At 44.7% G+C, this 12,905-nt stretch overlaps 4 protein-coding genes across 4 annotated transcripts; 3 read left to right on the forward strand and 1 right to left on the reverse strand.

Annotated features, from left to right (window-relative positions):
• The first annotated feature begins 169 nt into the window (after positions 1 to 169).
• LOC128721075 (uncharacterized) lies at positions 170 to 3,878 on the forward strand. The gene is made up of 2 exons (XM_053814789.1): positions 170 to 213; positions 272 to 3,878. Exons 1-2 carry the CDS (start codon positions 170 to 172, stop codon positions 3,876 to 3,878), a joined length of 3,651 nt encoding a protein of 1,216 aa, XP_053670764.1.
• A 458-nt stretch (positions 3,879 to 4,336) lies between these two features.
• On the reverse strand, positions 4,337 to 8,392 carry LOC128721084 (SH3KBP1-binding protein 1). The gene is made up of 7 exons (XM_053814802.1): positions 8,259 to 8,392; positions 7,953 to 8,188; positions 6,789 to 7,895; positions 6,601 to 6,720; positions 5,931 to 5,951; positions 5,062 to 5,330; positions 4,337 to 4,981 (listed from the first exon to the last, which is right to left on the reverse strand). Exons 1-7 carry the CDS (start codon positions 8,390 to 8,392, stop codon positions 4,337 to 4,339), a joined length of 2,532 nt encoding a protein of 843 aa, XP_053670777.1.
• A 955-nt stretch (positions 8,393 to 9,347) lies between these two features.
• On the forward strand, positions 9,348 to 10,594 carry LOC128730801 (CAAX prenyl protease 2). The gene is made up of 2 exons (XM_053823881.1): positions 9,348 to 9,517; positions 9,600 to 10,594. Exons 1-2 carry the CDS (start codon positions 9,348 to 9,350, stop codon positions 10,351 to 10,353), a joined length of 924 nt encoding a protein of 307 aa, XP_053679856.1. The 3' UTR covers positions 10,354 to 10,594.
• Positions 10,595 to 11,411: 817 nt separating this feature from the next.
• Positions 11,412 to 12,469, forward strand: LOC128720332 (transcriptional adapter 1-like). The gene is made up of 2 exons (XM_053813998.1): positions 11,412 to 12,274; positions 12,343 to 12,469. Exons 1-2 carry the CDS (start codon positions 11,412 to 11,414, stop codon positions 12,467 to 12,469), a joined length of 990 nt encoding a protein of 329 aa, XP_053669973.1.
• Positions 12,470 to 12,905: the final 436 nt, after the last annotated feature.

Consider the following 12,905-nt stretch of genomic DNA (forward strand, 5'->3'; position numbering starts at 1 on the left):
CGTCATCATCGCATCACTGCAGTGTCGGTGTAGTTTTATCAAAAGCGAACCAATCTGAGCCAACGGCACTTATTGACAGTATAGCGTTTGCACAACCGTATCGTTAGCCCAGTCATAGATTACACCTTGCACTAAATAAACGATGAGCTCATCTGGGGTTAGACCAGAAATGCAAAGTGCATTCGACAAATTTTCAGCATGGGTCGTCTGGCAGTAAGTTTGTTTTCTCATTTGATATAATACGCATATAATGTGCTTTAATGTTTTCTAGATATGCTGATACAGCGGCTACTATCACCCTTAGGAATGGTGAACACTTGCATTCAACACTAGGCAATTACCTGATTGCACTAACAACTGGCGTAAACGATGATCCTTCGAAGCTCATCCTTCTTGAGTATTATCTCACTAAGGTGCAGTTCGAGTCAGTACAAAGGGATATGAGAAAAAATGCCATTGATCGCATTATCCTTCACTTGAACATCCCTTCCGGCTGTTTAAGAATTCACTACCTACAAATCGCAAACGATAGGCCAGGCTTAACAACGGTAGCACCAGAAACAACCCAACTCCCGAATCCCGATATTGATTCGTTCAAACTATCTCATATTCCCGATAACGCACTTTACGCGATCAGTGCCGCCCGCTGGCTACCCGGTGCTACAGCAGTGAACCTATACGACATTCGTGTACAAAATGGTCAAACAATTAGAGAAATCGTACAACAAAGATCAACCACAGAAAAGTGTTCTTTTGGCTCGTTATTTGGAAGACCATATTATTACATCGATGCAAAACCTGTAAACGGTATGATGCTGAATGAGTTTGAAGACGTGCTGAATGCGGACGAGAAAGAATCGTCGCTAGGTCTATTCCTCGTGCGGCAAGCTACTCTGCAGGATATCAAACGATACGTGAAAAAGCATTGCGTAGAAAGGTTGCAGGATGTCACTCGCAGCACTTGGTTCCTAGTCAGCGAGTCCGTCCCTTTTGAAACTTGTTTCCAATATCACTCTACCGTACACGAGGTTGCGTACCTCGAGAACTATTCCATCGTGTATTGGTTACGCAGCCAAGGGTCACCAACGTCGATAGGTAAGTACTTCACTGTTGGTTTCAGAAATGAATATGATTCGATACCTCCAGCACCGGGCTGGTTGAACGTTTTGGTATCAAACGAAACCGATGGTAGTAGTACTTACCTTCACCGGCTCGTCACAAGCATCAAGAAAGCGGACCCATTTCGAATGATCGCTTGTTTGCAGGCAATTGAAATGATCGAAGTTTTACAACAACCCGATACGGCTACGATTGACCAAATGCACTCCTTCTTTAACGCACAAACCGACTTGGAGCGGCTTTCCGTATCTACAGGACAATTGCTGCTTCTCGTGGACAACACGACGATGGATGCTAACCAGGAACTCGCTACGGAGGAGTTGATAAAGTTTTTGAATGCGGTCAATAACAACCAAACGCAGCGCATTACGGTTTGGGTTGTAGGGAATAGTGCGATGTGGACACGTTTTACAGCCGACTGTAAGCATGCAGCCATCAAGTATGCCATGCCTGAGTTGGATGAAGATCAAAGGAAAAGTTACATATCACGCATAATGTCAGTAACTATCGACAGAGCCGAAGAGATTTTAGAGAGCATGATCAGTAGTAACAATCGTAACACCACACAGCACCTGTTCGGAAATCTGTTCTTCTTAACCATCCTTGCCGAAGCCTTTGATGATGTAACGCTTGATGATGTAAAAGGCACCACTTTATCTTGCTGGTGGATCGATGCAATGGAACAGTTTGTGTGGAAGCACATTGCAACCGAAGGAAGCGTGGAGCTGAAGGAAGTAGAGTTACAATGCTACCAGCGCACGTGCTCTAGTTTCAATAATTCTACCACGCGGCCTACGGCAGGCAAGCGATCGTTACATCGCACAGTGGCCACATTTTTGGCAGCCAGATATCTGGCCCAGCATCCTCAAGTGATCGATGTTGATAAGTACCGTCATCTGGGCAGGGAATTGATTGATCTGCTTCTATTCCGCCACAGTCCTCTTGCAATCGCCGTATTACAAAACGACGTCGAATCAGTTCGTCAAAAACAACAAAACTTTCCGCAAGAACTAATTACCACCACTGACTGCCTGCAGCGCAATCTTTTGCATATCGTTCATAGTGCCGTAGAAATCGAAGATATACTGCTTTCATCCGCCCTACCCATGGAGCAGCAGTGTCCCCAGTTGAACAACTGGACACCGTTGCACGCGGCAATTGATCGCATGGATTGGACTTTCGTTGATCGTCTCCTAGCAAAGGGTGCCACCATTAACGACAGGACATCGAAACTGCACACCATGTCCGTTTCTGAGCTGGGGGACGTGTTTTGTGACTGTATCGCAGCCAGCTGTACGACATTGATCGGGTGGATTTTGGAACACCGTCCCGATTACAACATTACACAGCAAGACATCTACACTCTGTCGGTGTACGAAGAGTTCGATGAGCAGTTGCTCTTTTGTCTGCTAACGATAGCGGAGAAGCAACGTTTGCCCGCACGCGAACAGCCTTATCGGTTCATCTGGGGTAACAGTGCGCTTGATAATGCCGTCGAAAATGGGCACATTGAATTGGCCGCTTTTCTCGTGGAACGACTCTGTTTCGAGCCCACAGATGATTTTCGTGATCTGCAAATACGTCACCAAGAGCAACCGCAGCTGAAACAGTACGATCAATTGTTCGATTTTTGCTCCAAAGGTGATCTGCTCGCCGTATGCCGTTTGATGGAGCAACACTCGCTGGATCCGCAGTACGAGTACAAGGACACGAATCTGTTTATTCAGGCTGTGTGCAGTGGGAGTCTGGAATTGGTTCGACATTTGTACGAGCGATGCGGGTTCGATAAACGGATTGACGATCGTGACCAAAACGGACATACCGCGATGCACGAAGCATTGGCTGGAAATCATGAAACGATTGTGCGGTTTTTAATCGAGCATGGTAGCAATGTAAACATTTCCAAAATCCGAACTGATCTAGACCTGCTCCCCAACGATTGTGCGGACATCGATACATCCGACTTTTTCACACTCATCGGTTGCGGATGGCAAAGGCTGGAACGTTTGAAAATTGATTACAATCGATTCAACGATGGGGAACTTTTACTGCACTACTACATCCGCTACATGGACGATCCTGATGAAGCTACCTTTCGATTTCTGCTGTCGCAGTATACTGATGTAGACGTTCGCGCCTCCACTACCGAGTTACGTTGCGGAGAAACCCCACTACATCTGGCTCTGCAATATGGAAACAAAATTTGCCGGAAGCTTCTCCTCGATGCAGGTGCCGATGTACGAGCGAAATCACTCCGTCACGGGTTGACCTCGCTGCATTTCGCCATCATGGGTCGTGCGGAGAGATCGATGATCCAACGGTTGATCGAGGAGTACGGAATTGAGGTTAACACGCGTGACGAACGGGGACGTTCGATAAGCTTCTACATGCCGCTGGATACGGAGCTTTACCGGTGGCTAGTGGATCGGTATCAGTTCGATGCGAGTGCGCCTGACAATGCCGGCAGAACTGTGCTACATCATTGGATCATCAAAAACAGCTTTTTTGTTCGCGCTCAGGTTGAATATCTGCTCCAAATTCCACGGATTTCCCAAGCACTTGCCGACAACCATGGTCGATTGGCTTTGCATTACGCAGTCGAAGTAGGAAGCTTAGCACTTGCTCGTTTACTGTTGAAATATCGCCTTGATTTGCTTCACATTCCCGACAACGAAGGTCTGTCTGCCGTACAGCTGGCTCAAAAGTTAAAGCATTCAATCATTTGTAAATTCTTTCAATCCATCGCTAGGCATAACTGAGCCGGTTGCCGAGCCTATAAAACAACCAATTTTCCTGATAAATGTATTTTACAAAAATATATCTGATTACTTTAGGCATACATTAAGTTCCGTAGATCATTTAAAACAGTCAATATTCTAAGATGAGTGATTGGTTAAAAAGCACAAGTAGCAGTGCAAATTACGATAACCAGTGCCTGTGAGACTATCGAAATTTGAGAGTTGAGCTTCAAAAACTGGATTCTGCCACGAGAGTCACACAATATAGTGAAAAAACTAGCTGGGAAGAAAAACTGCTTACGCCTACGTAAACTTTGAGAGCTTAGAGCCTTTTGTTTCCTTGATGCGGCTGCTCTCTGAGTATCACACACATGGACTCCTGTCCGAATGAACGTTTATACTGAACCACGTTAGATTTCAACCTCCAGATGACAGCACAGAATCCAATCTCAAATATCCCTTTGCCGGTAAAGTCAAGATCAGTTCGGTTGATTGGGCAGAGGTACGGCAGGTGATGGCAAAACGGCGACGGCAGCCGATCCTGCTGCAACTCCTTGCGGCTGTACAGCATGACTACTTAGCCCAGCTGAGGCGGACGCAGCTGCCGATTGGTTCAGAAACGCCACGTTAAAAGGTTTTAGCCGACCCACCGTACTGGATTCGATGCTATTGGAGAGAGCCGAAGGACAAGGAGACATACATGGTGTCGAACAGTGACTGTTGCTTAAATCGCATTGATCCAGTTCTCGGATCAGCTCATCGGCCGTCGGACCTCCAACGGTTCGCTTTGGTTGATCTTTCTTTTTCGAAATCTCAAGCGCGGTTGTGAGATCCCACATCTGTATTGCCCCGTTACAGTGACCGGACAAGATGATGCGTCGCGGTCTTGAACCCATGCGCGATCCTTCACATTCATGCACACAGAACGATGTGATCGTTGTGCCGTCGACGGAACGTATTAGGCAAACACGTTCACCGTTCGAAGCGAGTCGCACGTACAGCTGATCCGTATCCGGTACGACCTTTTGCACGAATATTTGCTCATCGTCTTGCTCGCCAAACGGGCCGAAATCGTTCCCAGCGGAGTAGCTGTACGTGGAATCAACGGCTTCCAGCGAGACGATCTAGAAAATTGATTGCATGATATATTTCGTTTTTTTAATCTCGCGAAGTCTGTAAAGCTGACGAAAGCTTCCTGGCTTACCTTAAACGATGCCTCAGGTGTCGAGCCAGGCTGGGTGGAGATCATACCACGAAAACGTGGTACCTGCCAGGTACGCACGTGGTTGTATTCACTGCACACTGAGATCAGGAACTTCTCTGACAACGTTACTTTTGTCACCGGGCTCTGGTGTACGGTGAATGTTTGAAACAGCTGTGGTCCATGCCCTACGGTTTCCGGGTGCTGGACGATAACTCTAACCGAGCCCGATCGGGTTCCGTATGCAATTTCGATCCAATTTCCCGAAAGACCTAACGGGCGACAAGCAAAACAAATTAGAACACGTGCTGCTCAATTTCACAAAAAAGCAGATGAAAGTAGCTTGGCAAAACAATAAATACAACTTTTAAACGCTAGGAAGAAAACAGAACGTACTGCTGCCGGCCTGGCCCAGTGTTCGTTTGAAAGCGCAAACAGGTCAAAACATAATATCTTGGTATCTTTCCAAGCTTTGATATTGCAACAAGGAAAAAGAGCATCTGTATCCCCAACAGCACCACCACCACCGCCTTATCGATGATTAAATGGGAACTAACAGGACATATGAAACAAGTATGCGTAGGACTAGTAGTGGCTCATGTTGAACGAATTTGTTTAAAGCCAGCTACGATATATGCAGTACATAAATGCAACCAGAAAATGCGCTCAGATCATTCACATGCCGGTTTTTAGTTTGGAGTAACATTAACACAACTAGAATGTTGCACATAAGAAAAGAAAACCATAAACACGAGCACAAGAAACCCAAACAGAAAGCAAAACGAAGCCACGCCGGCGGACGAAGAAATAAAATAAAATAATCACAAAAAGTGTGTATTCTGCTGCTTGCTTCCTGCTGAACGACAGGTTACCTTCCTTCACACGATCCGCGGCTATTGAGCCGAAACCATAAGAAATGATCAAAACATCGCCAATATATCACGAAAGTGGCGTGATTGGCGTGAAAAGAAATAAAAGAGAAAGAGAGAAAGTAAATGTAACATTCCAAATCCAAATATCGTGATGTGCCAAAGGTAAAACATAATGTTCCCCATTTGGCGCGCAGCGACACGTGGGCGATCATGTTTTCAACGAAAAGAAAGGAAGGAACGATCACAAAATAAAGCTAAAGTTACGAACCAGAGTGGCAATTTATTGAAGTGAAATGTAAGCAGAATTATAAATAACTGCGAATGGCAACCGCACAGAAAACGTGTTCTTGAAGAAAACAAGCGTGTCCTTTTCAGTTGAAGCTTCGAAGGCAGATGTTTGAAATGATGTGTTCGTGTACGGATTTGGTTTACCGGAAGCATTTAGCGGATGCTGCTACCGGTAGACAAGGTGGTGGTACTGTGATTGTGATAACAGTGCATACCGTATCTCACGGAGAGGGTGTGTACTAATGATTTCGTTGAAATAAATATACTACAATAGCTAATTTCAACGTGTTACTAGGTGTGTTAGCGTACGGATACTTAATGGAATGGTAGTGTTTTTCTGCTGCAAAAATGTAAAAGCTATGATTCGATTTAGGGCACATACTTGTCGTTTTCGGAGTCAGATACACGGAGATAGCCGTAATGTGATCGTTGGATGGGTCCTTATACAGTTCCGTTACGAGCAAATCGTTGTCCTTCATGCGAAGAGGAAATTTCTGCATATCTGCAATTTTAATGTTGATTGGTCCATTACGAGCCATGGCCAAACGGTGCACTGTAGGAGGAGCTTACCGATGTAATAGATGGATCCATTGTTACATCCTAACAGTAGGAACGAACCGGCCGTATCGAAGGAAAGAATAGGCACCAGATCCTGTATTTGCCAGTGCTGCGTCATTGCGTGCCAAACACCGATTTTGCCAGATGAGGAAAGAGCCACCAGCTGGCTCCCGATGAAGAATAGATACTCGACGCGCACGTGCAAATTAAACGTGCCCACTTCAGCCTTGCTGCCGTCTTCTGAGATTCCCCACAGTCTGATCTGACTGCCGTACGAGATTGCAACCATCTTGCTATGCGACTGTTCGCCGGCCGAGGTAGCCAAATTCATCTTCGCGTTAATCGCGATACGCTCGATCGTAGTTTCAATGTAGGGTGAGACGAAGATCTGCTGCCAGCCCGAATAGTCCTTCAGGCGGTAACAGGTAACGAAGTGAGCGTACGCAACCGAGATCCAGTTGTGGTGAGCATTAATGATCTGCACCCTCATTGGGTCGGCCCAGCCGGTTCCAGTCGTGCCAGGACCAAAAAGCAGCCCTACGTCATTGCGTATGCATTTGTTCAGATCGAAGGACGAGTTTCGCGAGTGGCGCATCATATCAAGCGAAGCGGTACGGGAATGTCCCGGCATCCATTGCGAATTACGGTTACCATTACCATTGTACGAAACGCGTAAATCCCAGGACGAATTCCGCGAATGTCCCGCATGCCTTGAAGAATTGCTACCACCGGCACCACCTGTTCCGGACACGCCCGCCACTGAACCTCCTCCACTTCCTGCACCGTTGGTCGAACCGCTAGTGCATGGACCCGCTGGGCCTGGTGGAAATTCTGGAACACGAACCATCGAGCCGGGTCGTGGATTGCCTTGACATGTTCCCCCCGGTGCATTGCCAGATGCTGCACCATGGTATGAAGCTGCGGGACTGTTCGCATTAATGTACTGCTGATTTACCGGCGATTGCGTCTGTTGTTGTTGTTGTAACCTATGCTGGCCGTTTGACGGACCAGGGAGAGATTCCTGCGGTTTGGCTGGCGCTGGAGAGTTATTCGCCGCATATGTGCTTGCGGAAGTTGCACTTATCGAGCTACCGATCGGAATCTCTTGGATGGGAATATCTGCAAATAACTTATCGCTATAGATCCAAGCCAAATTGTATGTGGTTCGGCACTTACTAGGGGCTGGAAGATAACCATAGAACAGTACATCGCCACAACTGGACTGATCCATTTCCTCGCACAGCATAAGTCGCTTGATCAACGGAGCAATATTGTAAAACTCGGCCTCATGACGCAATACGCGAATATCAACTGATTTGATATCGATTTCCTTTGTTCGTAGGTAGTTTAGTATCAAACTGAACAGTTTCGGATCGCGATCGATGAAAATGGCATCCGTTTCATCACGCAAACTGACCGAGATAGAGACATACTTTAATCGATTCCGGTTTGAGGAGACCATGCACCTGTAGTGGCACTTACCTTGATATACGTCCATTTAGCAGAGATGTAAAGAACGTATCTGGAACCCAAGTCAGAGTTTGCCGTGACGTAGAAAATTTCGTCCCACCGACGTTCAAATGAACGATGTCTCCAACGTTGTTAGAGTAGGCCATGTTTTACAACGACACTCTCAATGTTCTCACGATTCTAAATCACTTCTGCGTGAGCACGTTTGAAGGCATACGTTTTACGGTTAAAGAAACCGCTCGTCGCAGTTTTGTTGTCGCTGATTTCGTGGCGTTCTTCTCAAGGCATTCGGAAACTGCGTTTAAAACGTTTCTCAAACCCCCGTATCTCTTCCATTACCGGCCACTTGGTGGATAAGGGGTTCAGTTACACTATCTTATTACCATTTCCCACACACAATTGATATTATCTTTTGTGCTCTTTTGGAGCAAAATTTCCGGACATACAGAGTGAAGAAATTTTCGATGTTGTCAACAAAAAATGTTGATGACGAACAGCTGTCATAAGCCCTGGTGCAAAAGATCTAAGTTATAACAGCATGAGCATTACATTTATTTTTGATAACTATTATGAGTATTCGTTGATGGAATTCAATTTTCCGATTATGATAAATTTTTTTATTATCAATTTTAGCAATCATAAGATTTACATATCCAAAAAATAGATAAGTCTCACGTTTTCGATTGCTAAATTAACCCTTGATGTGAGTGACCCACTGACAGATTGTTGTTGTGTCAGGGACTGGGCGGTTGTTTTGTTGGTTTTTGTTGCTCTAAATAAATTGTTAATTTAATTGTTTAAAATGTACTTATCTGTTTATCCCGGCATTCGTTCTTATGCATAGTAGATCCATGCACACTTTCTCGATCAAACCTTATCCTATTGTTTTGCCCCAAGACACATTCCTTGGCTCAAAGTGAAGCAGAAGCCGCTAAAGATACATTTCCTTTCCGCACCTCCAAGGATCAGCGGCTCATTATTCAACCATTGTTTTACCCATCCTCCGCACTCCCCTTATTGCTGTGATAATATCCCTGACATTGTTGAACGAATGCAAAAGTGGAACAGCTGGTACTGATCCTGAGGTGCTGGGATCTGTTCATGAAAATCTTGTCTGCCGGTGTGGCAAACGAGATGACAACGGAACAGACTCCCGATGCCGCCGTTACGGGAACTGGTTTCCTGCACCCTATCGTTTCGGTTGGGGCCTGTTTTGTGATATCAGTAGTTTATGTAGCTAGTTTATACGTATGGAATTCGAAACACGATCGGTAAGATGCATTACACCTGCAGACCGGAATCGGTGACATCGAGGCGAAAAATCTCATTATGTTTCAAACCATCCTATTTTAGTGACCATCCTTCAACCATAAAGCGGCGCTTTTTTAGTGTGTTTGTCGTAATGCTCATAGCTCCCTTTTTCGTGCTAATAATTTCAAGCAAGGACGTATGGCAACATTACAGTATGTGGCAAATAATGGGATTCCGAAGGGAAGGACTATTTACCGCCACGTTCCTTCCATTGTTGCTCACGATGGTACTGTTCCTCGGGCCACTTAGCGTCCAGCTATCGAACGGCATTTGGCGCATTTATTCGGAACCGATGTACTGGATGAATGCTGTGCGTAATTTGGTATGGATACGGAACCATATCGTCGCGCCGTTGTCGGAAGAATTCACCTTTCGTGCCTGCATGCTGCCTCTGCTGCTGCAATCGTTTCGTCCATCGATCGCGATGCTCATCACACCGCTCCTGTTCGGACTGGCCCACTTGCATCATATCAAGGAGCGTCTGCAGAATGGTCGTCCCTTGCGCGAAGTTCTGCTAGTATCGTTGTTTCAATTTTTCTACACCACCATATTTGGCATCTACTCGTCACACCTGTTCGTACGCTCGGGGCATTTTGTGGCACCCTTTGTCGTGCATGCCTTCTGCAACCATATGGGGTTTCCGGATGTTCAGGAAGTGTGCTCGCAACCGAATCACAAGAAGTATCTGTTTATCGGATTTTATGTGCTCGGTTTGGTCGGTTGGGTGACGTTATTGCCCACGCTAACCACACCGAGCTGGTACTCCAACAACCTCTTCTGGGCTTCGGAACTTTAGATTTCGTTTCCGTCAAAAATTAATCCAATGGTGCCATTATGCAACAACTGCCACAAAATCTATCTGCTCGGCTCCGTATTGTATTATGTGTTTCACGTTATAAATAGGTAAAATCTTTGTTTCTATTCGTTCTATTCGTATATGTGTGTATATGTTGTACTAGATTCTGTTAGGTTATACGCTTCATGTGCTGCTCTAGAAACACTATAAAAATCATAATCCTCTGTTTTATTTATAAAACAAGACTTCAATAAAAGTAGCGAAATAGAGCTGATGTTGCAATTGATTATTTGCTCTAAATAAAGCCGATGAAAAGCGTAAATTTTTCGTAGTACCAACATCCACGTGTGACACGGACGTCGTTACAGAACAAGTACGGTTCTACCTTGCATAACTAAAACCTAGTAGAAACCACTTGCACAAAGGCTGGTTTCGACCTAAAGCCGGCGAAAAATATAGCAGTTTCATGTTACTGGTGTTTTTTTTATTTGTTTCTTAAGTTTCTTTGAAAAAAATAATTTATTTTAACGATAAACCCATGCTTTTAATTTCGATTTTTGATAACAGAACTAGTATTTGGATAAACAGAAAATTTAAATCTTTTTTTTTTAATTTAAAAAAGGTACTTTTCTTTTTTTCAACTACTTGTAAACAATCAATTTTTTAGTGATTTTTTTAAAATTCTACTAGAGAATACTGTATCTGCTGAATCGGAGCTTTTATTGGTTACCCAGTAGACGGACTGAAAGTCCAAGACTCTTTGTATCCATATGTGCAAAATTTCAGCAAATTGAATGAGTTTTAGCGTATTTATTTGCTACTTTTGTGAGATTAAAAAAATATTATTTTGTTTCTCAAAGAATATGATTTAATCACCAACTCTTCGACCGCTCTAGAGTTGTACAGGGCTGTCCTTTCTTTAGCTGCCATTCGAAATCAGAATGACAGTAGCAATTGTTTACAAACGATCCGTGCAATCCAGAACATATCTTAAGCTTTGTGAAGGCGATTATATTTTGTTTGTTATTTTGTGAGATGCATTTGCTACCGCTATCAAAATGAGCAATGATACACAAAACAACGAAGTGAACAACGCTAAGCAAGCACTCATGCTAGCACTCGGTGACAAATGGGCCATGTACTTAACCAACATGAAACTGTGGTTTCGTAAGAAGCATTCTAAAGAGGAATTTGATCTTGAGTGCCGCAAGCTGTTCAGCTCGAACCAGCTAAATCTGCACAACCGTTTCTTGCTGGCAATTCTCAACAAAATCGATGCCGTTTCTGTTCCGCAATTTTCCAACAACATCTGCGACGGAGGGCATATAACATCCACATCTGAGACGTACGGCAACACAGGCGACGGCACGAACCTTACGTCTATGCAGCAGAACGATGGCCGTAGTTCCAAAAAACGAAAGCGTTCGTCCAAATCGTCATCCGATCGGGCAACATTTGAACCGATGTCACCGTACGAATACATCTCACGTGAATTTACCGGTACGGAACATCCGTCACCACCACTGGGTGTTGCCGGTGGCACACTACCTGCAATGCGCTACGCCGCACAGGAATTGTTTCTACCCGATAACGGGCTGGTGATGGGACGGTTGCTTGTTGGAGCTTGGGAACACGGTCTCGCCAGTGCGGACGATGCGGCAGTCGATCTGATCGTAAACTCCGTCCAAGTGCTGCTGAAGAACGTGCTTACTGCGATCATTACCGCTCGCAAGCATTATCGTATCACCGCGAACGGTACGTTTTTCTATGACGTAGGCTGCGAGATGAAGCATCCGTTCGTGCGCAACACGGTCACGAAGAGTAAAATCGATGATGAACCAATGGAGCTGGACCGGGAGATAGTCAGTTACCTCAAGACACCATCGACGGATTCTACATTTTTGGCAAGCTGCGAGCAATTGTACGTTCTGGCTGTTGCATGCTTTCTGCCCACTGGTGCTTATTGATATGGTTTGTTTTTATTTGCAGATATCCTACGGTTAGTCGCAAAATAAACGCGCTGGAGCTCTATACAGCCCTGCAAGATCGAAACCTAATTTCTTCGCACTCAGTGTACTCGATGAATATGGAGCGAATTTCGAGCCAGTTGTCTTAGCTTCGTTTAGTTTAATATAATCGTTTGGAAGAACATCAGCTTGTGATTTACTTAATTTGAATAAAATGTAATAAGCGAAGTAGAACTCAAAGTCTAACGATCAGTTTGATAAAATTAAATATCACACACTTGATTAAAAAAAAGAAACAAGAGACAAAACATGTTCTTAGTTCTAGTACTGACAAGCGCCTTTCAGATATAGTGTTCGAAAGAAAGAAGCTCATAAGGGGTTTTCTAATCCCCTTATATGTAGAAGAATAATCTTCTTCTTCTTTTTCTTAAATAGATCAATGACCGTTGTACTGGCAAGGGCTGGCCTTGCTAAGCTAAGGCTTTCTATGAGTTAAAATTTTCACGCAGCTAGATAGGATAATAAACAGTTCTGCGTACGCTCCGTCGCGAGATTCGAACCCGATACTCACGTATATTTTGCTGC

The sequence above is a fragment of the Anopheles nili genome, chromosome 2 (genome assembly GCF_943737925.1).
Source record: "Anopheles nili chromosome 2, idAnoNiliSN_F5_01, whole genome shotgun sequence".
In the NCBI taxonomy this organism is placed as follows: Eukaryota; Metazoa; Arthropoda; class Insecta; order Diptera; family Culicidae; genus Anopheles; species Anopheles nili.

Coding starts and splice junctions, on each gene's coding strand:
- LOC128730801 (XM_053823881.1), top strand. CDS start 9,348: ATGAAAATCTTGTCTGCCGGTGTGGCAAACGAGATGACAACGGAACAG. Junction 9,518..9,599: donor TGGAATTCGAAACACGATCG/GTAAGATGCATT, acceptor ATCCTATTTTAG/TGACCATCCTTCAACCATAA.
- LOC128720332 (XM_053813998.1), top strand. CDS start 11,412: ATGAGCAATGATACACAAAACAACGAAGTGAACAACGCTAAGCAAGCA. Junction 12,275..12,342: donor TTGGCAAGCTGCGAGCAATT/GTACGTTCTGGC, acceptor TTTTATTTGCAG/ATATCCTACGGTTAGTCGCA.
- LOC128721075 (XM_053814789.1), top strand. CDS start 170: ATGCAAAGTGCATTCGACAAATTTTCAGCATGGGTCGTCTGGCA. Junction 214..271: donor TCAGCATGGGTCGTCTGGCA/GTAAGTTTGTTT, acceptor AATGTTTTCTAG/ATATGCTGATACAGCGGCTA.
- LOC128721084 (XM_053814802.1), bottom strand. CDS start 8,392: ATGGCCTACTCTAACAACGTTGGAGACATCGTTCATTTGAACGTCGGT. Junction 8,189..8,258: donor CTAAATGGACGTATATCAAG/GTAAGTGCCACT, acceptor TATCTCGGTCAG/TTTGCGTGATGAAACGGATG. Junction 4,982..5,061: donor CACCTGAGGCATCGTTTAAG/GTAAGCCAGGAA, acceptor TCAATTTTCTAG/ATCGTCTCGCTGGAAGCCGT.